The following is a 26,851-nucleotide window of genomic DNA, read 5'->3' as shown; positions in this document are numbered from 1 at the left end:
AGACCAGGTAGTCTCTGCTCATGTCCATTAAGTGCAGGACTAGGATCCAGCTCACCATTGACCCTGACTAGTATAGAGCAAGTAGTAAACATGACCCTGACTAGGATCGAGCCGGTAGTAGAAAATGATGGAATAAAGGAATTTACTTTCTGCATTGAGGATCCTGAGAAAATATCTTCTAACTGCTCTTTCTTCTGATTATAGCCTGCATGTAGCTAACCATTTTAAAGCTGAGTATTCCTTCATAAATTTAGGAGATAGTCAAGCATCAATTTCATGTCTGCTCCAGTTTTACATGTTGTTGTTGTGTCTTTCGGCTTTTCCCGGTTCGGGGTCACCACAGCGGAACTCCGGTCCGCTAATGATTGGCAGTAGATATTTACGTGCTGAGTTGCCAGCTCTGACGCACAACCTTCAACGAAGGTACACCCATTCACACATGTCTCCACACAGAAGACGCTTTATCTGAGAATCGAACAGGACAACGTCTTACTGTTAGGCAACAACGCTACCACAGCACCACCACCGCAGCTCTTATACTTGACAAATGTTTTTTTTCTGGTAGTACTAATTTCTACTTGAAATATTAGCACACCAACCAATCAAGAGGTAACATTTCCTACTGCCTGTAACAGGGGATCTCACTTTACCCCATATAGTCTATAATTCTCCACTACCACACACCCTTATTAAAAGCATGCATTATATTTGTTTTAAGTTCCTAGATGCCTAATTCCTGTCATAAGTGACCAGAAATGACATTTCTAAGAAAGGAATTGCGTAAATTTCATTCAGTACTTTTAGCTCCATGAATTTTCTCATGCACAAGGATATACCAACTAGTATTTACTTTGCTATTCATCTTTAAAATTGTATTTTTCCTGCTCTTTTGTTATTGCCATTTAGTTTGGTTATTGTAATATTGTATTTGTTTTCTTGTTTCCTGTAGTACTACAGTATATATCTGTATGTAAACACACACACACACACACACACACACACACACACACACACACACACACACACACACACACACACACACACACACACACACACACGCACACACACACGTGTGTGTGTGTGTGTGTGTGTGTGTGTGTGTGTGTGTGTGTGTGTGTATAGGTATTACTGTATATATGTAAGTGTGTTATTATGTCTGAGCTTTTCTCCCCAGGCCAGTACTGAAAGTAGGTACTAATGACCCAGTCAGGCTTTCCTGGTAAACAGAGGTCAATAAATAGTAATAAATAACTATTATACAATATTATAAAAGAGGCCACAGTTCTTTTATATGTTAAAGCTTATCAACCAGCAAACTTCATATACTGCTAACATTCAAACCTTTTAACAAGAGACAACAAGAAAATTGTTTCCTGTTTTGTCATATGTGTTCAGCTGTGGATTGTATGGCAGACAGTCATCCATTTTTGTTCAAGATAATGTAATATTTTGGTAGAAATTTGTTTTTATTGAATTGCTTTACAAAAGAACTCGGGAAATGAGCTGTAAATATTCTCTTAGATGCAATAACCATTTTCAGAATTAGATATGTATCATTTTCAGAACGGCAAACCTGAACATTCTTTATGTTCATCCTTGTCTATGATTTGGAATTCTCAGTATAAACAAAAGAAGTTGCAATCTTGTTGAAAGGTGACATCTAGAAAAGTCATCAACCAGGGTTCTAATCTCAAACAGCCTATGTAGTTTTCTAGTGGACTAGCACTTAATGTTGGTAATTTTTGTTAAATGATTAATCTTTTATTGCTTTGCAGCCAAATACAACCATTAAGGATGGATGCAGAAAGCACACGTGCAAAATGAATGTGAAAGGAGGGCTGGTTTGGGAACAGATGATTCAGGAATGCCAACAATTTGATCGAGTAAAATGCCTAGAAGAAGGAGTAAGTCCTGTTTTGACTTTGCTTCTTTTGTCAGTTCAAAGTTTCTATATATGTCAAAGATGTTGCAAACATCATCATAGAAAACACAAATGTATTATATGTCATATATAATGGCTGGGATTAAGATATATGACTGAAGGAAAGGACAGTGTGCCTCCTATACTTTCAAATAAAAAAATGATTTTAAAACCATTTTATCTGGGAAGGCCCCACTAACCCCTTGCAAAGTGTTCAGGTCCCCTCTCCACCATCTATATTACTTATATAGTCACCCCTAGGGTTCTTCACTTATGTCTATAAAAGGGTGCCACAGTTTCAGGGATATACTGATATGACAAATGCATATCCAGGAAGCCTAAATGCATAACTAACATATCGCTCAACTCTCCAGACTTTTGCAGAATGTCCAGATTTCTGCCTCATATTTTCGGTCTATTCACAATAAAATTTGTGGTTTTCTACCAAATTACTGAGATGGTCTGAAATACAGTAAACTCTCCGTTAACTGGCACCCATGGGGATTGGTAGATGCTGGATAACTGTTAATTTCTGGTTGCTTCAGAGTTACTATTAAAAAGAAGCTTGACTAATACTGTACCCTATACTATTTGTTTGGTTTCACTTGTTCTCTGGTTGGGGAGAGAGGAAATGTATTTCTGTCTTATTTTTTTAAAACTCTAAAACTCTAAAAACATAAGGCATGTTTCTGCAGTGGCGGGGACAGAAAGTGCAACACATAAAAATTGCACTGTATTTCTTCTATATATATATTTTTTTGCTGGTTGCTTGAGAGTGCCAGTTGCTTGAGTTCTGGTTAACTGAGAGTTTACTGTAATGACATACATTTGAGTTTCGGACTTCATATCCTTCAGAAAATGTATATTAAAAGAAACCCTGTTACTCTATGAACTTCCTAAGTTTATAAGAGCAATATTTAAATCTGTCCCTATTTTTGGGCCTTTGATCCCCCACTTTGTCAGGCTTTGTCCATATTTCTTGGTCTAAGAGGTTGAGAGGTATGATATATACTGATAGTATTTTGATGTCAAAGAAAGCTGATTTGTTCTTGTAAAGTCACAATGTTATGAACAGCGCCAGCAGAGTACCTATCTGATGAACAGCGCCAGCAGAGTACCTATCTGATGAACAGCGCCAGCAGAGTACCTATCTGAGTGAACATTTTCCCAAAGCAAGCTATATAGCCTGAAAAAAGCTCTATAGTCTTTGCCAGCTTTAAAATTCAAATGAATTAATCTGACATCTTTAAAACCTGCTGAGCTGAGTGTAGTGAAGAAATAAGATTTGAGTTTTCTTGTACCCTTAAGCTTATCTCAGTTGGCAGCATACCAGCTGTGCTGCTTTAAGTCATGGAATGTGAACACATTTATACTCTCTGTGTCTTCATCTTGGTGCCTACCTCTTGGGATATATGCATATTTTATACACAATATAATACCCAAATAATCATTGCTTCAGAAAGACACAGTAAGTATTTGATACTAAGATTTTAATTTTATTTTTGTAAAATGACACCCTTAACGTCTGTGTCTTCTATTGCAGGGTAAAGTTGTGCCGATTGGTGATACCTGCTGTGAAACATGTAAGTTCCAACAATTTCATTATTACAAGAATGTAAGGCTTTATATGGTCACCACAATTCTTTTTGTAACACATATGAAGGTCAGATCTTTGAAAGCAGTTTTTTTGACTACCCCCTCCAAAAAAATGCATGAAACTGCATTTTCTGAAATATGTCATCAAAATTTAAAATATATCTATTATTCTGGAGTTGAGTTACCCTCACCTTCTCACAAATGGAAGGGGATATACTCCTTGTCTGAATTACTTAAGATAATTAACTCTAACATTGCAGCATGTTAGGGATGGAAAAGGACTCATGGTTTTGCTGCAGGTTCTGATCAGCTGTTTCAAAGAGAGAACTGGTAAAGAACTGCTTAATGATGGCGCCATTAAGAAATGTTATGATTTCTGCCCACACCTTTTAAAATACGAAAGCTTATACAACAACTTACCATGTATCTGATCAGGCTTCCCTACACCTTTTCAAGTTTATAGTAGATAATATTCCTTGTGATTGAGTTTAACTCCACAATGTTGAACACCCCATCATTGTTCTGATTATGAAATCATTGCTTTTGTAGATTATAAGTGTGTGCCGGTAGTAAGTGTTATGTGTGTCTTTTCCCTTTTTACTGTCTTTGTAAAACTGTGGAGTTGGAACATATAACTTCATGGGGTGTTGAGGGGTACAGAGAGGCTTGGCCCCTACAAAAACACTTTCAAGTTTTGCATTGGGCTATGCCCTCACAGAGCTGAAGCTGATAAGGTAAGACTTTGTTGAGCTGACTGTGAAGGAAAGAGAAGCATTTGACTATGTAACTGCCATGTATACGTTCCTTTGCACCTCAAAAAACGTTAATCATATTTTCTTCTTCGTCTTCTTATCTTAAGATCTGGCAGGACCATCCAGCATTTCTTTCACTCCTCATAAGAAAAGATGCACAGTTATTCTGTGGGGTTTAGTGTGATTGTTCACCTGTGTTTATGTTTACAAACAGTCCTTGCCAGGTGGTAATTCTAGCTCCAAAAACAATAGATATGAAGCAGAATAATGCTGAATGGAATTTTCTGAAGAAATATGTGGATGTACTATAAATAATCATTTCTCATTTAATTGCTAACCTAAAGCATTAAAAACCATAAGGGATCATAGCTTAAAATAACAAGGTTTCAAGCCCCACTTCACTCTTCAATGTACCAAATTATATATACTACCTCTGAGGTCACACAGACTCCGAGAAAAGGGAGAAAGAAAAACACAACAGTCGCCTTTTATCTCTTTTCTGACTCTAATGCTGATTAAACCAACTTGATGACCTTCCAGATACAATGTTCAGAGCATATCATAAATGGAGGTGCATATCATAAATGGAGGTGAAGAGTTTCCCAACATGCTTATAGACTATAGAATAAATATACCCTCAGCTCGGCATGTAGCTACCCAAACATCTTTGTAATGCCCTGTGATGCCAAGTAATTGGTTGTCAATTCATACTTTAATACTTGCACATGGTCAGTTCTATATACAACTGTGATGCACTTTGCCATTGCTATAGTTGTTGTTGTCCAATAAAGACTGGAACAAGAAAAGTTTCCCAAAATGCATATATTATGAGTTTGGGTGTTTAGTCTATTCCAGAATATTCATAGTTAATACAGATACGCTTTATCATTGTCTTCAAACATGAATATGTCTTTAAGGTCACAGGCTAGCATTGTGGATTCGTAATATCTTGTGATATATGGCCCATTCCCTCTGCCAATTAGCAGGCACAGATATCACTCCAATTTTCATTCAGTTATACTACAATTGTTGTGTGTGTGTGTGTGTGTGTGTGTGTGTGTGTGTGTGTGTGTGTGTGTGTGTGTGTGTGTGTGTGTATGTGCTTTGTTAGAATCTTCCTGAAAACTTTTTTCTGCTTCCTTTTGTAGATAGATTAGGGTCATTTGATAACAGAAGAACTACTAGTGTATCATTGTAATTCTCAGAATTGTACACCAACAGCATAGTTTGATAGCTGACGAATCATTCTGACACATCTGGAGATGGATAAGAGGCAGTTTTCTAGAAACAGCATACATGTACATTCACTGCAACAGGTGCTACATAACTAACTTATTGCACTTTACTGTTAATTCCATTTGTTTGGAGATGGCACCCCTTAAGCCCTCCAAAATCTACATCTTAAAAATAAGTCCTAGGTATGCATGAGTCAAAGTGGGCAGCATTACCCTGAAAAATGAAAATAATTATTCATATCTGTATATTTCTAATCTAATCTATCCACCTATCAGTCTACCCACCTGTCAATTTATCTGTCTGTTTGGCTGACTTGCTATCTGTAGTGTTTACTTATGTATTCTAAACAAAAACAGCAAATATAACACCATTCTGCAGGGGTTAAAAGGCACTCAAATAATTAGCAAGTAACAGCTCTTTCCACTGGCAAAGCCAAGTAAGTTGCAATTCTGGAAATGGCGAAGGCCAGTGTTCTCCATGATAGTTCACAGATATGTCAAGTCAGTTTTAGTGAACTATAAACCCCTTTCCAACACTAGGGATGCAAAACTCCTTTATTAATGATTTTAGATAACATAAATAACTTTTGATGGTTTATAAAATTAGTTTAGTATTTCTTATTGATTCTCTGTCAAATACCACTACCTGTTTTGTGTTAGATACCTACAACTTTAACTTCTGTGCTGTCCTGCCATTGATACTGGCATGCCTCATTTCCTAAAGATACTTTTAACTGTTAATTGTTTTAAATAATATATGTGATTTCTCCTGTGATATGTGCAGAAACAGTCTTCCATAATATTTCATAGAAGTTAAGAGAAAAGTAGCTCCTTACTCATCTCTACGCCTGCTACTTCTGGAATGATCTAAGTTATTTCTCTAGATGAATGATTTATAACATTCACCCTAGAAACATCAAGCCAGCCTGTTCATTTAACATTATTTCCTTCATTTTATTTAACCCTTCTTCAATTTCCACATCCACTATTTTATACATATTCTGTCATTCATGTTTACCCTCCTGCACATTCTATGTGCCATTAACATTATTCCTGTTACTTTTACAGTTGAATAGTCTCTTAATACATCCCTTAGCTTGGCAGTTTCTGCAGACTTTTGTTTAAACCAATGCATACCAGCTCTGAACAGTTGATAGTGTTGTCACCTCACAGCAAGAAGTTCTCCGGTTTGATTCTCAGCAGGGGTGCCTTCTGTGCAGTCTGTATGTCCTCTCTGCAGTCACATGGGTTTTTCTTGGTGCTCCAGTTTCCTCCAACTTTCCAAAGACATGCAGTAGGTTGATTGGACACTCTACATCGGCCATAAATGTGAGTGTGCATGCAAGTGTGTGGTACGTAAGAACAGCCACTGCAGGGCTAGCCATCCAGTGACGTGAACCTTGGCTCTAGTTGATTGTCACTGTTAAAGTGACCTCCAACCCATGTGTAAAAATGGGAAAAAGGAGTTGTGGATGAATGGATTAATATCAGCTCTGTGTGAGAGCTACACTTAAAACATAAGTAGTTTCTTAGAATTATAAAACAGTCCATTAACACAATGTTCAGCCACATGTTAGCACAGACTAACTACCACACTTGTCTCCTGACACTAATCTTCATACCAGCATGAGCTAGTTAATCCTTTACTAACAATAATGTGCGTGTGACTTTACTGTTTAATAGTGTGCTATTTACAAGTTAATATTTTACTAACAATAATGTGTTTGTGGCCTCACTGTTTAATAGCGTGCTTCTTGTTTACATATTTTTACACATTTTTGTGTGTGACTTTACTGTTTAATAGTGTGCTTTTTGTTTACATATTTTTACACATCTCTGGATGTACATTCATAGCTGTCATATAATAGGATTCTTTTTACTCATATGATAAAAGGCAATGAATTGTTATGATAGCCAAAACTTTTTAATGTACCTGTGTTTTGTAAATACTACTCTGAAGTGTGGAGCTTTTCTCCCAAGGCCTTCACTGAAAAAGGACATATATCTAGTTGGACCAGCCCAGTCAACAAATGTAAAATTAATAAATAAATAAATGTTCTTCCTATACTTTAGCTACTGTTTCTATTAATAATGCTATGCTGTATGATTTAAATCTTTTTTAGAGGGTGGCTGCTGTTGTACCCATTTCATAAGACACTGCACATAGACCTATTTCTTTGTACACTTGTAAATACTTCACCAGACTCACAGGTTGTGGCTAATTTAAGTAGCTGTGTCATATATTCCAAAACAATCCATGCATCATCTCTGTTTTTCTTGCACAACTTAAATTGCACTGCAGTTATTAATGATTGTTACTTTATTTTTTTATCTTTGCAACTTCTTTAAATCACTTTTCTTGTCATAGCTTCTGATATGAGTCTTTGAGGGAGAGATGGACAACGTTACATGCAAATGTTATCAACCATTCATAACCTTGTCTCAACTAAATCAAAAAATAAAACATATTTTCCAGCTACAGTCCCACATGTATGGCATGAGTACTACACCAACTGTACATGTACTACACCATCTGATCATATATATTTCAACTCTAGAACTGCACAAGTACTACACCATCTGATTTTATATATACCAACTCTAGAACTGCACAAGTACTACACCATCTGATCTTATACATAGCAACTCTAGAACTTCACAAGTAGTACACCATCTAATCTTATATACACCAACTCTAGAATTGCACAAGTACTATACCATCTGATCTTATATAGACCAACTCTACAACTGCACAACTATTACACCGTCTGACCTTATATATAACAGCTCTAGAACTGCACAAGTACTACACCATCTGATCTTACATATACCAACTCTAGAACTGCACAAGAACTACACCATCTGATCTGATATTTATATATACCAACTCTAGAATTGTGCAAGCACAAAGAAGAGACAAATCTCCAAAAGGAAAGGGATTACTGCATGCATACAATTAGAAACCAAAATGGCAGTGATTTCTTATGGAAAACATTGACTAGTGAGTTCAGGCTCATTGAGTGGAACTCAGAAAATTAGCACCTTATGCATTCTAAGCTTGACAAGGTTTAGGGAAGCCCTTCTCTTTTTGTGAATTGCTAGCTGTTTTTACTAAACATTACAAAATTCTCTACATTTACATTTTTGTGTCCTTTATGTTTAGCAGCACTAGCAGTTATGCCTTCTGAAACATATTGTAAACTAAATAGGTTTGGGGTGGATGAGTCTGTGTATTTGTCTGAATGTATGTGTGCTTGTGTGTGCTTGTGTGTGCGTGTGTGTGCGTGTGTGTGTGTGTGTGTGTGTGTGTGTGTGTGTGTGTGTGTGTGTGTGTGTGTGTGTGTGTGTGTGTGTGTGTGTGTGCACGCACGCGCGCACGCATGTCATTGCAAGCTTCTTTTCTGTAGTGCACTGTTGACTGGTCAACTGCCATTGGATGGGCAATGGGAGGAGTTAGCAGAAAAAAACTGAAAATCCTAAACCTGCTAAATTATGACCCTGGTCCCTGGCTGTCATCCATATTCAACACTTAGCAGTGGCAAGGATGGCTTAAGGATTTCATTGAGTTAATGGGAGGAAAGTATCATATTGATTATGCTGACTGACAAGGAGGAATGTCCATGGTGAGTTTACATGCTCAGATGTTTCCTCAACCATCCTATCACTGTTGGTAGCCACATTTATTAAAACTAACTTTACTCTGCACGGCTCATAAATAATAAAATAAAAAAAAAGTTGTTTGGAACTTGTATCATTTTAACTGATAATGCAAAATAACAAAATAGAAGGTAAAATAATTGTTTTAATACTGAGTCTTTGAGTACTTTGCTCATGCCATTATGCTAAGACTAAAAGTAAACCGCTACTCACAAAAAAGTGCTGTTTAAAACATTAGTAAATATTTTGAAACAGGAAGATCACTACAGGGAGTTTATACTGAGATAATAATCTAATCTCAGATGATCCCACACGCAGTCTATATATTCTGGTTTATAATACACAAAGTCTGTATATTCTGGTTTATAGCACAATGAAGGCATTCTGACAAATTATTAATTAATGACACAGTCTTAACATAAGGCACATTCTTTTCTAATTAGCCCCTAGTGAAACAGATGCCCCTTTGACTTCCCCTAGCTGCGTGCATCAAACAGAGAACTAGGGTATACAAGCTTTTGTATAGAAAATAAAAAATACCAAACCAGCACAGCTAGGCACAACACAATTTACTTTGAGAAACAAATGGAGCTAAAAGAAGTAAGAGCTTTTGCGATATTCACATCACTTTATCAGTCATACAGTCTGATGAAGCGATGTGCTGGTTCGGTATTTTTTATTTTCTATATGTATAGTTTGCTTATTAGGACCGCACTTTTATCCTGGTCTTGACTTCTACAGTTGCTGTTTATACTAGCTTTTGTGTTGGGAAATCCAAATTCAATTTGCCCGTTTCTACACAACTGGACTTTACTAGTCTACCTAATTAAGAATTCCTATGAGGTATGGCTCTAGCTCACCACCTTGGTCAAAGCAGCAGCCTTAGAGAACAGTGCTTTACGCCTGTAAAAAATCTAAGAACTACCATTTGCATAGCCTGTAGAGCTGCACCACAAAAATGTAGGGTCAATTTGTCCATTTCTACACAAGTGGACTTTACTAGTTTACCTAATTAAGAATTCCTACGTGGAGAGGCTCTAATTTACCACCTTGGCCAAAACAGTAACCTTAGGAAACAGTGCCTTACTCTTGCAAAAAATCTAAGAACTAGCATTTGCATAACCCATAGAACTTCACCGCAAAAATGTAGGGGTACTAAATGTTACTTCTATTAAACTTTTTCAGTAAATCATTGTAATTTGTTATAGTTTTGATAAATGTCAGAGTACTAAGCTACTCTGTGTTACGCTCACACCTAGAAGAATCCCCCCATTAGCTTGATGTTTGTTTATAATATCCCTTCTCTTTTAGCACAAATTGATAAGGGTAAAGTTTAAAAACAACTAGATCTTTATTTCTACAACAGAATCTGGTCTAGTAGTACCTAACTAAATACAAAAACAAACTACAATAAATACAAAAACATGTATTAGGAGGACCAGTGCTGGAGAATCTTTCCTCCCTTACATTACCTACATTTCTGGAAGCCACGTCTCTGATTGTTTTTTTCTTGTACATCCACTATCATGGATTAGCCCACCCCCTCTGATCTCATATAGTACTTTAAACTTTCCCAGACCAACCTATCCCACTGTCCCTTGCGCCAGTTAAAACCAGCTTCACTAACTATAGTGTTTCTTTTCTAATTACCCCCTAGTGAAACGGATCCCCTCTGACTTCCCCTAGCTGCGTGCACTGCACAGAGAACTAGGGTATACTAGTTTCTCTGTTGGAAAAAATAAATGTATGTGATTTTTTATTTTATTTACTAAGTATTAGACATCACATTGAATAGGGCTTTATGTGTTTATCTCTGACAAAACATCTACTGAACGTGGATATGGTGTTCCACTGATATCATGAAGATCTGTTTTTCATGCGGATTACTTCTGCAGAATCCTAGTCACTGCTATTTTATGTCTGTTGTCAGTGAATATCTTCCAATATGTCTTTATGAAAATGTACATTGTACTTGTCATGACTGCACTATATTCTCATATTGTAACTGCTTAACTGTGTTTATTACCAATGCTGTCCTCACAAACTCACTGTTTACCTGGCAGAAACTGTTGTAATATTATGTTTTGCCAAATACTTCAGCTGTATTTCCTGGTCAGACTAGTTTCCTTTTGGTAGTTATGCTGCTCTGACTGTGCATTGTCTCAGCCTGCACATTGTGTTAAGATCTGCTTTATTTGAACTGTGCCGCAGGATTAGTCTGATTAAATAGCTCCCTGAATTAGAGTATTCCTCTGTAATACTTATATACATTTTCTGTTTTTGCCTATCTGTTCTAACCCTCCTTATTCTTACATTTCCTTTCTGTTACAATTATGCTATCCAGGCAGCTATTCCTGAACCCCACTAATACATGCAACTTTTATTGCTGACTGTTGTATTTATGCTTGTTTTTCTTCATTTTTTTACAGTCATTTCACCTGTTTTATACAAGTGGACTTTGCTAGTCTACCTAATTAAGAATTCCTACATGGCATAGCTCTAATTCGCCACTTTTGTCAAAGCAGCAAACTTAGGGAACAATGCTTTACTCCTGTGAAAAATCTAATAACTACCATTTGCATAGCCTGTAGAACTGCACCACAAAAACATAGGGTGACTAAATGTTATTTATGTCTAACTTTTTCAGTAAAATATTGTAATTTATTATAGTTACACTAAATTTCAAATAGAGGACTACCATGCTCCGTGTAACACTCACAGCTATAGGACTCCGCCACCCCTCGGTTGTTGTTTGTTTATAATATCCCTTCTCTTTTAGCACAAACCAGTAAGGGTATGATTTAAAACAACAATATCTTTTTTCAACAGCATCTGGTCTAGGAATACCTAACTAAATACAAAAACAAATTACAATAAATACAAAAACATTTATTAGGACCAGTGTTGGAAATTTTTTCTTCCTTTACCTACATACCTGAAAGACACTTCTCTAGTTGTTTATTTTTTTGTACATCCACAATTGTGGTTAAGGTATTGAAGTTACACCCCACCCAAGCGATCACTCCACTCCCCTACCCTACCCCCAATTTCCACCCACATCAGTTACATTTATACTATCCTTAACCACACCTCCTTTCACATGTCCACCAATCACACACATTTTCCACTTAGCATATTACTATACCACACCCCTAGGCAACCATTCAAAGTCAGTTATTATAGCTGACTCAGCCCTCTTACCTGCCACATCAACCTCATTAATAATTCTACTCCTATCAGATGTCTTTCAACTTTTTCTTTTTTACTCCTATTAGCTACTCTTAACATGGACCACCCCTTTACTATGATAATCTGCCTCTTCTGCCTCACACTATCCATTTCACTCCTAACACATTGTACTGCACTAAAAACTCACAAAATCAATGTTATCAAAACTTCTATCACATCTGACAAAGGCCTTGATATGCAAACAAAAAGTTACTCTAATATGTAAGTTAGCCTATTTACATCACACACCCTTCTATTTATAAAACATAACATTTTGCAACCCTGCTCTAACTCTGAACTATTGCTTCTCTCAAAACTAAAATCTAAAATAAAATGGATCAGCACCAACCATTACTGTTACCATTTCTCAGATATACCCCAGTGTGGGGATATCCACCCAAACCCAGGGCCTACTCCAGCTTCCCTTTCTTGCAATCGATCTTCTTCAAACACTCTATTTCTGGTTACACTAAACCTACATAGTATTTGTAATATAACAGACTTCCATATATAGTTATTGCAACATACTCCTGACATATTCGCAGTCACAGAAACATGGCTAAAACCAAATATACAAGACTCTTAAATACTCCCTCCAGGCTTCAATATAATTAGATCTGACAGAACTCATAAAAAAGCAGGAAGGGTAGGTAGCCTTAATCCATCCTATGTTATATACAATTGCACCCTACTCCAAGCCAAGCCCCAAATTAAGTAATAATGAACTCCCCATTGCCTTCTTAAAACTTAATAACACTAAACAACTTTGTATTACAGTTCTGTACATCCCCCCAGCTAACAACACTCCCATACTAGAGGATATCCTGTCCTGGTTATCTCAAAATATATTCAGTGAAATGATTATCATAGGTGATGTTAATATCAACTAGCAAAACTTAATCTCAGACTTCCCAGACAACAGTATAAATCTCTTTGGCTTTGCACCACTTATTACAACTCCAACTAGAGTCCCTAATATTAACAACCAAGAATCAGTTCTTGACTGGATCCTAATCACAGATTCAAATATATATTCCAACTCTGGTACTCTTCCAGACACATTAAGTGACAACTTGCCTGTATGTATATATATATATATATATATATATATATATATATATATATATATATATATGTATAGAACTATTACCCATTTACCCAAAGGTCATAATTATAAGACCTCCCATAACCTAACTAACTTCAACCAGAAACTCTTTACTCATATCCTGAAACCCTTAAACTGGTCCATACTGAAAACTCTACCCCTGGGTGATGCAATGAACTACTTTAATAAACTATTCCTAGACACCCTTAATAGCTTCGCACTACTCCAAACAAAAAGAACAAAAATCAATCATGCCCCTTGGTAACAAAGTTCACAAAAACACTTCTGGTAAACACAGACAACGCCTAGAAGGAATGGCAGAAGAACAAAAATGACCAAAATCTACAAAACTATACATATCTATGCAATCAAGCAAATAAACTTATAGCTATTGATAAGAAACAATACTTTACACAACAACAAACCAACCACAAAACCGACCTGAAAAAGTTCTGGTCTACTGTCTCATTACTTCCCACCCCAGGATCCAAACAACACCCTTCTCCATTTACTGACAAATCTCCAACTCAGATTGCAAATTTGTTTAATATCCACTTTACAGAAAGTATAGCCAACCTGGTCAATGATTCCAGTAAGCCCCATACTCCCAACACCATAGGTAATCACAATGTACCTCTCTCTCAAACGTCACCAAACATACCACACTCCCATCCCACAGTACTCAAAGCATTTTTGCTATGGCCTCTAAACCTCCAACCCTCTCACTATGTCCTGTATCCACTAGCTGTATACGTAACCTACTACAACAAATAAAACCCTTCTCTCTTTCAACCAACAATTGCTGCTGATGCCATTGCCTTCCCAGCTAGTATTCTCATCAGTGGATCCATCATTGAATCCTACGTCCCCTGCCTTTGGAAAAAAAAAATATAAGCCCATTACACAAAGGAGGTAATTCTATAGAATATCTAATCCACCCCATCGCCATCCTATATCCTCTCTCCAAACTCTTAGAAACATGTGCATACAAACAACTCCTTGACCACCTAATCCACAATGAGCTATTAACACCCACCCAACACAGCTTTAGACCTGCTCATATTACAACAACTGCAATAATATTCTTCATGGACACAATCAGCAAAGCAAGATATTCCAGCCAAGTAACCTCAGCTGTATTTCTTGACCTATCAAAGACTTTCAGTGCTATTTCACACCCCAAACTCTTACAGCAACATTTTTCCCTCTGCCTTTCTGGTCCCTGTCTACAGTAGTTTTCCAGCTACCTATCTGATAAACAACAATGTGTAAAATCGCAAGGCTGTCTCTCTCAATATATAAGCAATAAAACAGGTGTTGCACAGGGATCCATCCTTGGACCGCTCCTCTTTACCACCTTCATAAATAATCTCCATACTGTCACCTGCCAAAGTTCCCTAATCCAATATGCCGATGACTCACCTCTCATCTCCTCTTCCAACAAAATAGTACACCTCAGACAAATAATGCAAACTGCTTTTTCCTCCAAGTCCTAGCTTAATAATGCACAATTATTACTCAACCCCAACAAAACCAAATTCCTCCTTTTTACACCAAAGGCAAGTTCAACTGACTTTAAAATATTTTCATTAAATAACACAGAAATCAAAGTAATCCCATATACTAAATTACTAGGAGTAACAATAGAGAATAAACTTACCTTTGAGCTTCATACACATAACACCATCAAAAAACATCATCTCAAATTAGGGATCCTCTATCAGCACAAAAGAATTCATGGATGCAGTTACCAAAACATTAGCCACAACCTGCCTACTACCTTCCATACTACATGGTGCCCCCATTTTAACCAACCTTCAGATCACACTAAAAAACAAGCTTGAATCCTGCTATAACAAAATCACTAAATTTGCAACAGGTGTATCATATATTAAACTCCACTGCTCAGCTCTTACTCCCCTTAACTGGCTAGAATTCCCCCAACATCTTTACTACATTCAACTTACAATTACCCATAAAATTCTCTACAATCCTGAAGCCTGCCCTGCCTTAAAATCTATACTTCAAATCTACACACCTGAGTTCTCTGCTCTGAAGACAAAGAGCTTCTAACTCTATACAAACCAAATAAAACTGCCAAACAATGTCTATACTCCTACTCAGTGACTAAACTATGAAATTCACTACCCTTAGATATTAGAACTACCTCTAAATTTAAGAAATTCAAGTTTAAACTAAAATACATTGTGCTCTGGTCACGTATCTGTTCCTGTTGCAAACCAAGCTGACTCCCATCCAAATTGCTCTAATTCAAGTTCAAGTACTTCACTCCTACCTCCTCCACACTTGCTTTCTCTCTTCTACCTTTATCTGAATTGCAACTCTCTCCTCTACTAATTTTTCACACTTCTTTCTTCCATCTGATATCCTCCTACTCTAATCAACTCAACCACCAACTCCCTGTGCTCATGTATCAGCCTACCATCTACTTATTTTATCTCTTTTCTAATTCATCTATATCTTCCCACAATTTCACCCTTCACCTTTCCTTTCCTCTAATTCTAACAATCTTCTCTATTAATAATAAGGAGTGACATTCCAAAGACATGCAGTAGGTGGTTTGGACACACTAAATTGGATGTAGATAAGAGTGTGTGTGTGAGTGAGTGGTACAAATGAAATACCATGGCAGGGCTAGCCACCCGGCAGTGTAAACCTTGACTCGGGATGATTGTCACTGCTGAAGTGACAGCCTGACCCCATGTCCAAAAATGGGAAAAAGGGATAGAAGATGGATGGATCTCTGGATCTACTCAAATAGCCTGACCTACTATATAATTCTCTTTTACTCCTGTCACACGTATCTGTGTGATCTCACCATAATACAGCCATGCCTCCTATAAAATTATCCTATGTACCATGTTTTGTTAAACTTTCTGTGTAAATGTATTGTTTGCAGATATGATTGTTAATTTTCTATGTAAAAAACATATTTTAGATATTTATACTTGCATGTTTATTTTACCTGGTATAAACGTTTGTATATGCCTTTTGTTTTTCTGGGTTTATTTGCAATTTGACTTTTCTTTTGCTTGTCAACTTTTTGAAAACGATATATTTGTTTTGCTTTATCTCTGTACTGGAGCTTTTCTCCCTGGACCTCCACTGAAAATGGCTTTCTCGCCCAGCCAGACTTTCATGGTAACCAAATGTCTAATTAATTTATTCATTAATTAATGTGGAAGCAGATCAGAGACTTTTAGTTTATTGAGTCATATTTCATATTGATTACTAGTTAGCAAGGATGTAAAATGTTTCATCTGCCCTATAACTTTTCAAGTTTTTGATTTTTTTTAACACAATTTATTTACACATGATCATATTGTGCCTTATTGGATCTAGGTATAGAAGCTGAATGCAGGCAAACAACTGGGATACTCAAGCATATTCAGATTAATGACTGCATCACGGAAAATCCAGTGGATATCAATTACTGTGAGGTAAGGATGAGAAACTTCCAATATTAATTATCCATCTTTTGGGCTGTGTTAAAAAAGGCAAATTATTAAATTTATGAATTTTCCCCCTGCTTTAAAACCTTCAATAGTCAGTATCAGACATATTGTCATCAAAAACAATTGTGCAGAAGCCACGTTAGAGCTTGAAGATATTGCAAAATATACATCTTTCATTCTCAAAAGTGAATAAATATTACAGAGTTGTGTGGTGTGCAAAAGCATTGTATAACAACAATAATTTGGAGCTATGAATTAAAATCAGTGGTGGTAATAGAAAGTTCGAGCCATGCCTTAGTGAAAGACATAGTAGTTTGTGCAAGCTATGTTAAGGAAAACAGCAAATTATAAATGGGCACACTGGAATAACAGGCTATAAAATCAAGCTGTGAGGAAGGATGAAAGAGCTTGGTTCTTTTTGAAACTCTGAATGTCACGGCTCTGATAACTGCAATAGTGAAAGTGTGACTACAGGGGTACATACTAAAGGCTGAGGTTACTGTACCTCTTCCTACTCTCAGGTGCACCCACCTCATAGTACTTATAAGCATCAGTACATGTGTGGGTGGCACAGAACTCATGTGTGGGAGATTCAGGTCAGAAGCCCTTCCCCCAAAAAACACTTTAGTTGCATTACAGAAAGTTTCAGATTTGTTGTCTTTTGCAATCAAATTATTAATTTTTTTTATCTCTCTATCTGCTTCTTCAGAATTCTTTCTCTTCATAGTTGCTGTGATTTTTCTGGGTTAGTTCACGTTGTCTTTGGTCAGTTATTTATGCTCCTCCCCTTCTTACTTATTAACTCAGACACTGATGAACTATTCTGTTACAGTGCACTATGACATCTGTCTATCCATCTGTTGGTCTGTCTATTTATCTATCTATCCAGCTTTCTATCTATCTAGCTATCTAGCTATCTACCATTTGTCTATTTAACTATCTATCCATCTGCCTGTCTAGCTACATATCTGTCTATCTAACTAACTATTCAATTGCTAACCAGGTAGGTGGACTAGTTCTAAGACCATTTTCAGCCACAGCCTGGATGGAAAAAGATCAAATCTACCAACAAATATACACTTTCACAGCTTAATGGGTATACCAATAAAAGCAAGGTTTATCAAGTGTAAAACAAGCAGATTGCTTATACAAAGGAATAGCAAAAGAAAACGCATATAAATGTGGTATACTAAAGTTGATGAATAAATAAATAAATAAGAAAAGAGAGGGCTAGAGTGCATATTAATAACAAATATGAAAACTTTGCTGCCTTATGTGAAATTTTACATACAAATGAAAACTAACATGCTTAAAACTGCAGATACTTAAAAATGTATTCATAGAACATAACTAAAGGGAACTTTCCACAACTGTTCAATTTATTCACATTTGATTTTACATGTACAGTATTTATATATATATATATATATATATATATATATATATATATATATATATATATATATATATATATATATATATATATATATATATATATATATATATGGGAGTCCTTCATTTGTTCGAACTTTCAAATGTTCGAAACTCATATGGCCGACACCATATGAGCGAACATTTGAAAGGCCAGCAAATGATAGCGGAGATCCAGCTACAGTGCGGGACTAGGAGATTCCCCTTTCCTGCACAGTTTTACTGTGTTTAAGTAGGTAAATGGTGACTGTGTTCTATTTCATGATGTTGGTCTTTCAGAATGTTGACCATATGATGTCAGCCATATGAAAGCTGGCATTCTGAACGGTCGACATTCTGAAGTAGACCTATATATATATATATATATATATATATATATATGTATATATATATATATATATATATATATATATATATATATATATATATATATATATATATATATATATATATATATATATATATATATATAATATATATATATATATATAGTAGTGAACAATTGGCGAATGCATAATGCAGAACAGTTAAATGTGCAAAATGCACTACCAGCCTGCTTTCACTGAATCACAAGTAACTAAACTGCTTGGAATGACACCAAAGTGTAAAACAATGCATAGATGCACAGGGACCATGCCTCACAATGCATGCTTTAATGTGGGATGATTGTAAAATTTAGAAAGTGTTCAGAATGAAAAGGTATAGTCCGAGAAATATACTTAGAATGCAGGTAGCTGTAAAGTGTGCTGTGCAAGATAATGGGATGCAGACCTCAGTGGGAGATAACTGTGAGATGACTGTGTGTCTTTAAGCAAGTAGTAATGCCTGATAGGGTGTCCTCTACACTCCTGGAAGGGCATTATTTACACAATAACACTCACCATGGAGGGCATTATTGCACTCATAGAGAATGGGTTACCTGTTAACATTGATTTGCATTGTTTTGTTTGTTTTTAAATATATATATATATATATATATATATATATATTCATATATTTGATGCAAAATAGCTTCTCCATCTAATGTTTCAAACTTATTTTAGTATATACAATTGTTTTTGAAGGAAGTATTTTACATCCAAAATATGAATTATATAACTATTAATGTCCACACACACACACACACACACACACACACACACACACACACACACACACACACACACACACACACACACACACACACACACACACACACAGCAGTTTGACTAGTGAACAGACCCTCAAATATGACATGAAAAAAAATAATAACAATAATAAAAATTTAATGGAAGGCATTATAGCCCCCACCCCCCTCCACTTTATAGTCCATGATATTTTCAGCATATGATAATGCTGCTTTAACTAATGAATATCAATGAGGTTTAACGTCAGATAGTGCCAGACATTTTTAGCCCTATCTCTATCTCTCTTTCTCTCTCTCTCTTCCTCACACACACACACACACACACACACACACACACACACACACACACACACACACACATTCACTCTCTAGCTTTATTACTGTCCAAGCTTTATGGCAGTTTAATATGCTGCCTCAAAGTGGCAGAATTGTTTTTCAGTGTGCATCACCAGTACTTTAACACCTTGATGGAGAACATTCATTCTCCAATCAGAGTGGTGATGCACAGGTCACCCATTCTCTAATAGTAATTAATGTAATTTTCGAATAGGTTTGACAACTCCAGGAAATAAACATGTCTTAGCACAATCTCTTTATATATGTGTGCTCCTGTTGTGCCTTTTGAGGTCTGCCTAGACATATTTTAAAAATAAAGAGACTGTTTATGAAGGGTCGAGAGTTTTTGAAGTTCATTAGATTCACTAGCGTATCAAATGTCACTCATATGCTCCTTATTTATCATAATATATTTATAATTAAATAAAACCAGGTTTTATTAGGCTTCCTTGTGGAGAAAATGGGGAACAACTTATCTGACAAATAAACAACAAAAAACAAAATGAAAAAAAACACCAAAAAAGCACCCGAGGAAGAAGAAATGTAGTTTTTAGCATAAAACACTTTAATTGCGCTATTCATCAAACCAACTTCTTCAGAAACACACATCTGAATAATAATGGCATCAAGTGTAACCTTTTCATAACTTATAGGTATTATGAACTCTTCTTTATTTTGTTTCCTAGGGAAAATGTACAACAAAATCCATCTATTCTTTGGAGAAAGAAAAGGTCGAAGACCAGTGCATCTGCTGCTCGGCTACAAGGACGAATCCTAAGATAGTATCACTACGCTGTACCAATGGTACGATGGTACAGCACCGAATACTAAATGCAGTGGAGTGCGAATGTTTGTCTCACCGATGTGAGAGTGATTTTGGTCAAAAGCACATTTAACGAAAAATAAAGACTGACATTCTTGGTATCTCCTTCTTTGAAAAGCATAATAAACATCTTGGCAATTTGTTTTATAATTAAGGGCTCTGCTGCAATTCTATAATTTCCCTGCTAAGTTTACCGGAACATTTCCAGCTGAATCAGGTGATTCATTAATGGCTAATTTCTGTAACAGTGGACTGAAAGCTGATTATGTCATATTTATTCAAACAAGTTAGGTGATATTTCAAGAGCTTAGTGTTCTTAAATTAGTAATTATTGTCATATCAAGCAATTAATTAAAACCTACCAGCTAATGCAGAAAAGTTTATCACAGTGTAGCACCAGAGGGAGTCATTTAATATGGATGTAGAACAAACAACAAGACTGTATTACACCATTACAAATAGTTTATCATACTATCATTTAGACTGGTAGGTCTTTGGGTGTATTATTGTCTTAAGGCTTTGCAAGAAAAGCTAGTCATCACTGAGCATTTTATATGTATATACCTAACAGAAAAGAAATCTTGTCCTGTCTCATCCAAGACATGATAACAAAGATGTATCTTGCCAGTCAGTGCACTGGCCATGCATATAGATTGTTTAAAGCCATTGTTCCACCTCTGAACATCTACTAACAAAACACTGAGCTGTTGAAATATAGACTTTTCAAGGATGCAATCATTACATTGTAACATTTATGTCAAATACTGTTATACTTGTAAAACAACAGTCATGTCTCATTATTTGCTGCTGTTGCACTGTGGTTAGAATGAACATTTTTCAAAACACAACAGGTGATTTTCACATAATAAAGGTCATTCACACTCCACCCTTATTTATATTTTTTGTATTATTTTTTTTTTTTTTTCAATTCACATAAATGTTGTACTTTTTCTGTGTCAGGCATTACAAAGACCACAGAAGGTAAAACTAAGACATATTCTTCTACAGTATAAAGCAAGCAAAAATTAAGAATGGTGTGTTTGACAGGTATGTAAACTATGTAAGTAAGGTTGCAGTTTGGCCACTGACTACCTTATCATCACACTGCTGTACCATACTAGTGGAATAAATCATAATACATATATGAGGTTAGCACATCCAATCTTACATATTTTTAAATAAAATTCAAAGACATGCAAACAGCATACAAAATAAATCTGCAAAAAAACTTATCATAAAGCAGTAGTGTCATTACTGAAGAAACTCAGGAGGCCGAATCAGACATTCCTACTTGCTGTCCCCTCAAAGTTGGCTGCCCAAGTGACAAATACTGTTCAAGCATGCAGGAGATGACATTTATGAGGTATACCTTATGACTTGAACAATCTCCTCTGTTGGTGAGTATGGCAATTAAAAAGAACATTTCATATCTCTCCTGTATTTCTATCCCTCTCTAAGAGGCAGAAATGGATGTCTCCAAGACAGAAAATATTTTCTTGTATTCTCATAATCTGAATAACTATCTAACAAATTCTACTCTAATTTGCTTTTCATGACTTTTACAAATACGGTCACTTTTTATGACTTTTACAAATACAGTCTTCAGTCTCAAATAGTATAGGCTTTCACTGTCTTCTTTCATTAATTTTGAGTTAAGAGCAGTTGGTCAGTGCTCTAAAATCATGGACAATCAAAGTAGATGGACAGGCATACAATATGCAATCATGAATTGTTACATGTATGTTCCCAGACCACCTTTATTGTCCTTCTCCAAACACGCTCAGTAACACATAAGGGGGGCATGCAATGGGTATTATACAGGACTGTCATTCACTGCATGAACAATACAAACCTGACATCTTAAAAGCAGATGCTTTTCTTCAATCCTCTAGTCTCCACAAGGAGACATCAATGGAATACGTTTCTCATTCCAATATTGTTTTCCCTTGTGCTGTAACTCGATGAAGTGCCATGTTTTAGGACATATATAAAACCAGAAGTGTATTTAATAATCTGCAAATCAAAATATCAGCCCACCTGCCTATGTAGTCTAAAGATAAACAGCACCTTCATAACTGTGACCAGTCCATACATCCCTAACAGTGTACAGATTGTTCTTTAACTTCTTATTATCAAAACAAAAGTCTAAGGCTGTAGGCCTCTTTAAGGACCTCAGGAAACCCCAAGGCTGCAGGCCTCTCTGACATCAAATAGGTGCACCTATAGGTATAACGCATCAGTGAACATGATGGATCTCTCAGTCCAAGTTTTTATTTTCTTCCTACAGCCTTCAGATAATCCTTCAGTGACTAACCAACTAACCTGCATGTAGCCCCAAGACCTTATCTGTCTGCTATAGTAATTACTAGTTAAGAGTTTGTGATCTACCTAATTACTGTGAGAATGTTTCTACAATCCATATATTCTGAGAATACATTTAAATGTACATACAAGTTTTCTATAATCTACATGTTACAATACATATAGATGTGTGTACATGTTTTTATGTATATACTGCAAGAAAAACCCAGCCAAGCTAGAGTTATCTCTATGTGATACCTTAAACCTCCTGTAATAGAGGCCCATGGAATATCTGCAAATGACCCTTTAATGACATGAAATGTTTCAGCTTCATGGCTTCTGAATGCCATTGACTTGTTTTACTTTGTAAGTCTTTATGGTTACATTCATGCTAAAAAAAGTCAAACTCCATTAGCTATGGACATGCATGTTTCAGCCTTTTTATTGACCTCATCAGCACAGCATAACTGGATAGTTTAGTTATACTTAAGAAACACAGGATCCTTACCCTAATATTTATGGGCATCAGCTGGGTTTAAACACGATGTGTTTCTGAAGAAAAAAAATACTAGCCATTTCTTTATTCACAGCCAGTCAAAAATGTTAGAATAGCTGGCATGCCAATCAAATATTATAGTAGGATTTCTGCTCTATTAAAATTGTTTTTGAAGAAGAACTCTGAACAAATCACTGACAGGAATACATATTTTGTATCGAAATGTCCAGCCAAGCTAGAGTCTTTTCATTGTAATAAGGCTCCAGAAGTAGAGACCCATGGTATATAAGACAAGTGGATGGACACATGCATGCAATGCAGCGGAAGGACAAGTGGTGATAGGGAACAAAAACCAAACAACCAATTATATAACATAACACACCCCACCCACAGCATGCAAGTATCTACATAACAGAGAAGCTGGTGAATAAGAATCCATGCCATTTAATAAGATGTCAGCAACTGGCCAAGCAAAACAGAATTATATGATATGCCACATTCAGTAATCTTATAAGAATATTAAAGACACACTGCATATTAATTCCCTTGCCTTAACCTTAATGTTTGCATTTAGAGCAGGATTAAATCCATATAGCATACTAGATCATATAGTAGTCTAGGGATGTCACATCACATTGATATATCATTTGTAGGATAACAACTTTGCAAAATATTAACAGCAACATTTCGATCTTCGCATGGAACATATTTATGCCATATAGCTGGGACTTTAATCATTGTACCATCTTGTAATAATTTGCAGTCCTTAGCAAATGTAGCTGTAGCCATAACTAATTCAAATAACACATCCATTTATTAGTAATAATCATGCGAGTGACCTGCAACCTCCATTTATTAGTAATAATCATGCGAGTGACCTGCAATAGAGCCTGAGACTGAAAAATCGGACAGCTCACAGTCAAGAGTTGGGATTCAAATTCTTAAACAGTCAGTTTTAAGCATTTTTATGCCCTTCCTCAAACTCATAATGATCTTTTTCTTAACTTTACTTAATTGTGATGAAAACAGCCTAGTGTGGTACCACTGTTTTATGCTTTTGCTTAGACTTAAACCTTCTCTGTTTCTGACAGTGTGGGATGTTGGTGTAGTTATATGCCAATAATAATGGATCCTTCTTGATGTAAGTGCCTGACAAATAGATTCTGGATGCCAGCTCCTCAGTTATCAGCATAGGTAATATCTTAGCCGGCCTATCATAGAACTATTTCACTTTCTGCATAATGTCTTGCTATGCGGGATCAGCATCTTGCATTTTCTTTGGCTGACATGGAGCAGAAGGTGCTGGAAACACTCTTCTCATTGTCTTCTACATCAACAGTTGTGAAGGAGGAGTCTCGGTGCTGTAGTGGAGCTTTTCTGTTTTCAAGTAGAAGATAATAAGTCTTGCTTTGTGCAGGCAACACATTTTCTTAATATGTTTTCAAAGTCTGAATCACTCTTACAAACTATCATTTTGACTGAGGAATTCTTGGTGAAGATGCTTAGATAGCATAGACGATTATCTGTGGTGAGTATGTCAGGAATACCAGATTGTGACAAAATTAACTCCAACAGTATTATGACAGTTTGTGAAGATGCATCTTTTAGCCTCATGACCTCAGAGTACAAATAGCAATTGACAACATAAATAAAATACAGGTTGTCCATTAACTGAAACAAATCTGATGCATCTTTACTCAATGGTCTATGTGGAAGCTTTAGAGGTATTGCTGCAACTATAGAATTGTGATGCATGTTGCAGATGTGGTAGATTTTTACCATCAGTTAGATCTCTTTAGACATTCCTGGCCAAAACAGAGGATCATGTGCCCTTTCTTTACATTTTACAATTCCTACGTTTGCTTCATTAATCCTAATATAAGATTAAGCAGATAGTTTAGCATGATCGTTTAGCAGGATCTGAGCATCAGTCCTTGTGATGTAATAGGTATAGCAAACTTAAATTGATAATGGACCTTTATTCCTTGTTTTCTGGCTTATCTCTCAGTATTATATGTTTTTTTTTTAACAGCTCTTGACTCATTTTGAGTATCATAAAGAAATCATGGCAGTTTTCTCTTTTGATATTAGAGGTATAGCCCCATCCATTGGCAACTTTTTGCTTGTGCCTTTTGTGCCTCACAAGATCCCTGATGTCTTACATTTTGAACTGCACAAACATGTGAAAGCAGTCCTGGAAAAATGTGAATCACCTGCTCTGTGACTTTGGATCATTATCTCTGTAACTGTGCAAATCATTGTATTTGTAACTATGTGAATGATTGTCTCGGACTGTCTCTGTAACTGTGCAAATCATTGTATTTGTAACTATGTGAATGATTGTCTCGGACTGTCTCTGTAACTGTGCAAATCATTGTATTTGTAACTATGTGAATGATTGTCTCGGACTGTCTCTGTAACTGTGCAAATCATTGTATTTGTAACTATGTGAATTATTGTCTCTGACTGCACTAATCCCATGTCTACAAATTGTGAATTTACTGAATCTTGCCTATTCACATACAGAGGATAAAACTGAAGAGAATGTGGAACAGGAAGATGCTCTGGAACTTTCTATAGAATGCCCACAGGAAATGGAGAATAAATAATGTGCCCTCAGTTTAGACGAAATTGATCTAAGAGAAGAGTTGCTTGATTTAACAGAGATGGACAGACATATTAACAATGATGAAGGAAACAGACTGCAGAAAGTCAATAAAACCCCAAAAATTATAAGTATGATAAAACAAATGAACACAGCAATTAGGACTATTAATAGAAATGTATGCGATATAACAAAAGTAAATAGAATATATCACTGTGCAGCTAAATTGATAACAGATAATCTTACCACAAAAACACAGGGTACTAAGAGAAAGGAAGGGGAGAAACCAAACACCATTGTGGAAGTATCAAATAGAAAAAAACTATAAAGCAATTAAGACAAGAAGTATCACTGTTAGAAGAGTATAGAAGAGGGAACAGCTCAATAAAAATACTCAGAAAGGTTGACATGAAAAAAGCAATGTGCAGTATCAGAACAAATCAGGATCTATTGTGCACTATCGCAACTAATAAACTAAAAATATCAGCACAGACAGAAAAACTAAGAAGATATGCAGTTAAATATGAAGGAAAAATACAAAATAAGCAATTTATTGATGCTCCAAAAAAGTTTTACAGAGAATTGGGAAATAAGGCAAAAGGAATTGAACACCACCAAAAAAGAAGAAATAGATACACTTTGGAGAAATATCTATGAAGATCCTGTCGAACATAACAAAGATGCTAAATGGATAGAAGTAAAAGAAAGAAAGAATAAGAAGTTCAAATGTACAGGATATGCAATGGGATGAAGTAACGGCCAG

General features: G+C 36.0%; 1 protein-coding gene across 1 annotated transcript in view; it reads left to right on the top strand.

Annotated features, from left to right (window-relative positions):
• Positions 1-21,572, top strand: part of VWF (von Willebrand factor) — a 749,192-nt gene extending 727,620 nt beyond the window's left edge. Inside the window, exons 49-52 of the mRNA XM_044087471.1 lie at positions 1,776-1,904; positions 3,465-3,504; positions 16,858-16,955; positions 20,550-21,572. Of these exons, the coding sequence (XP_043943406.1) occupies positions 1,776-1,904; positions 3,465-3,504; positions 16,858-16,955; positions 20,550-20,759 (477 nt within the window). The 3' untranslated portion in view covers positions 20,760-21,572. The remainder of the gene's footprint in view (positions 1-1,775; positions 1,905-3,464; positions 3,505-16,857; positions 16,956-20,549) is intronic.
• Positions 21,573-26,851: the final 5,279 nt, after the last annotated feature.

The sequence above is a fragment of the Protopterus annectens genome, chromosome 11.part0 (assembly GCF_019279795.1).
Source record: "Protopterus annectens isolate FY-2018-M chromosome 11.part0, PAN1.0, whole genome shotgun sequence".
Taxonomy (NCBI): domain Eukaryota; kingdom Metazoa; phylum Chordata; order Ceratodontiformes; family Protopteridae; genus Protopterus; species Protopterus annectens.
The sequence above is the reverse complement of the archived record's forward strand: the minus strand, read 5'-3'. Positions and strand labels throughout refer to the sequence as shown.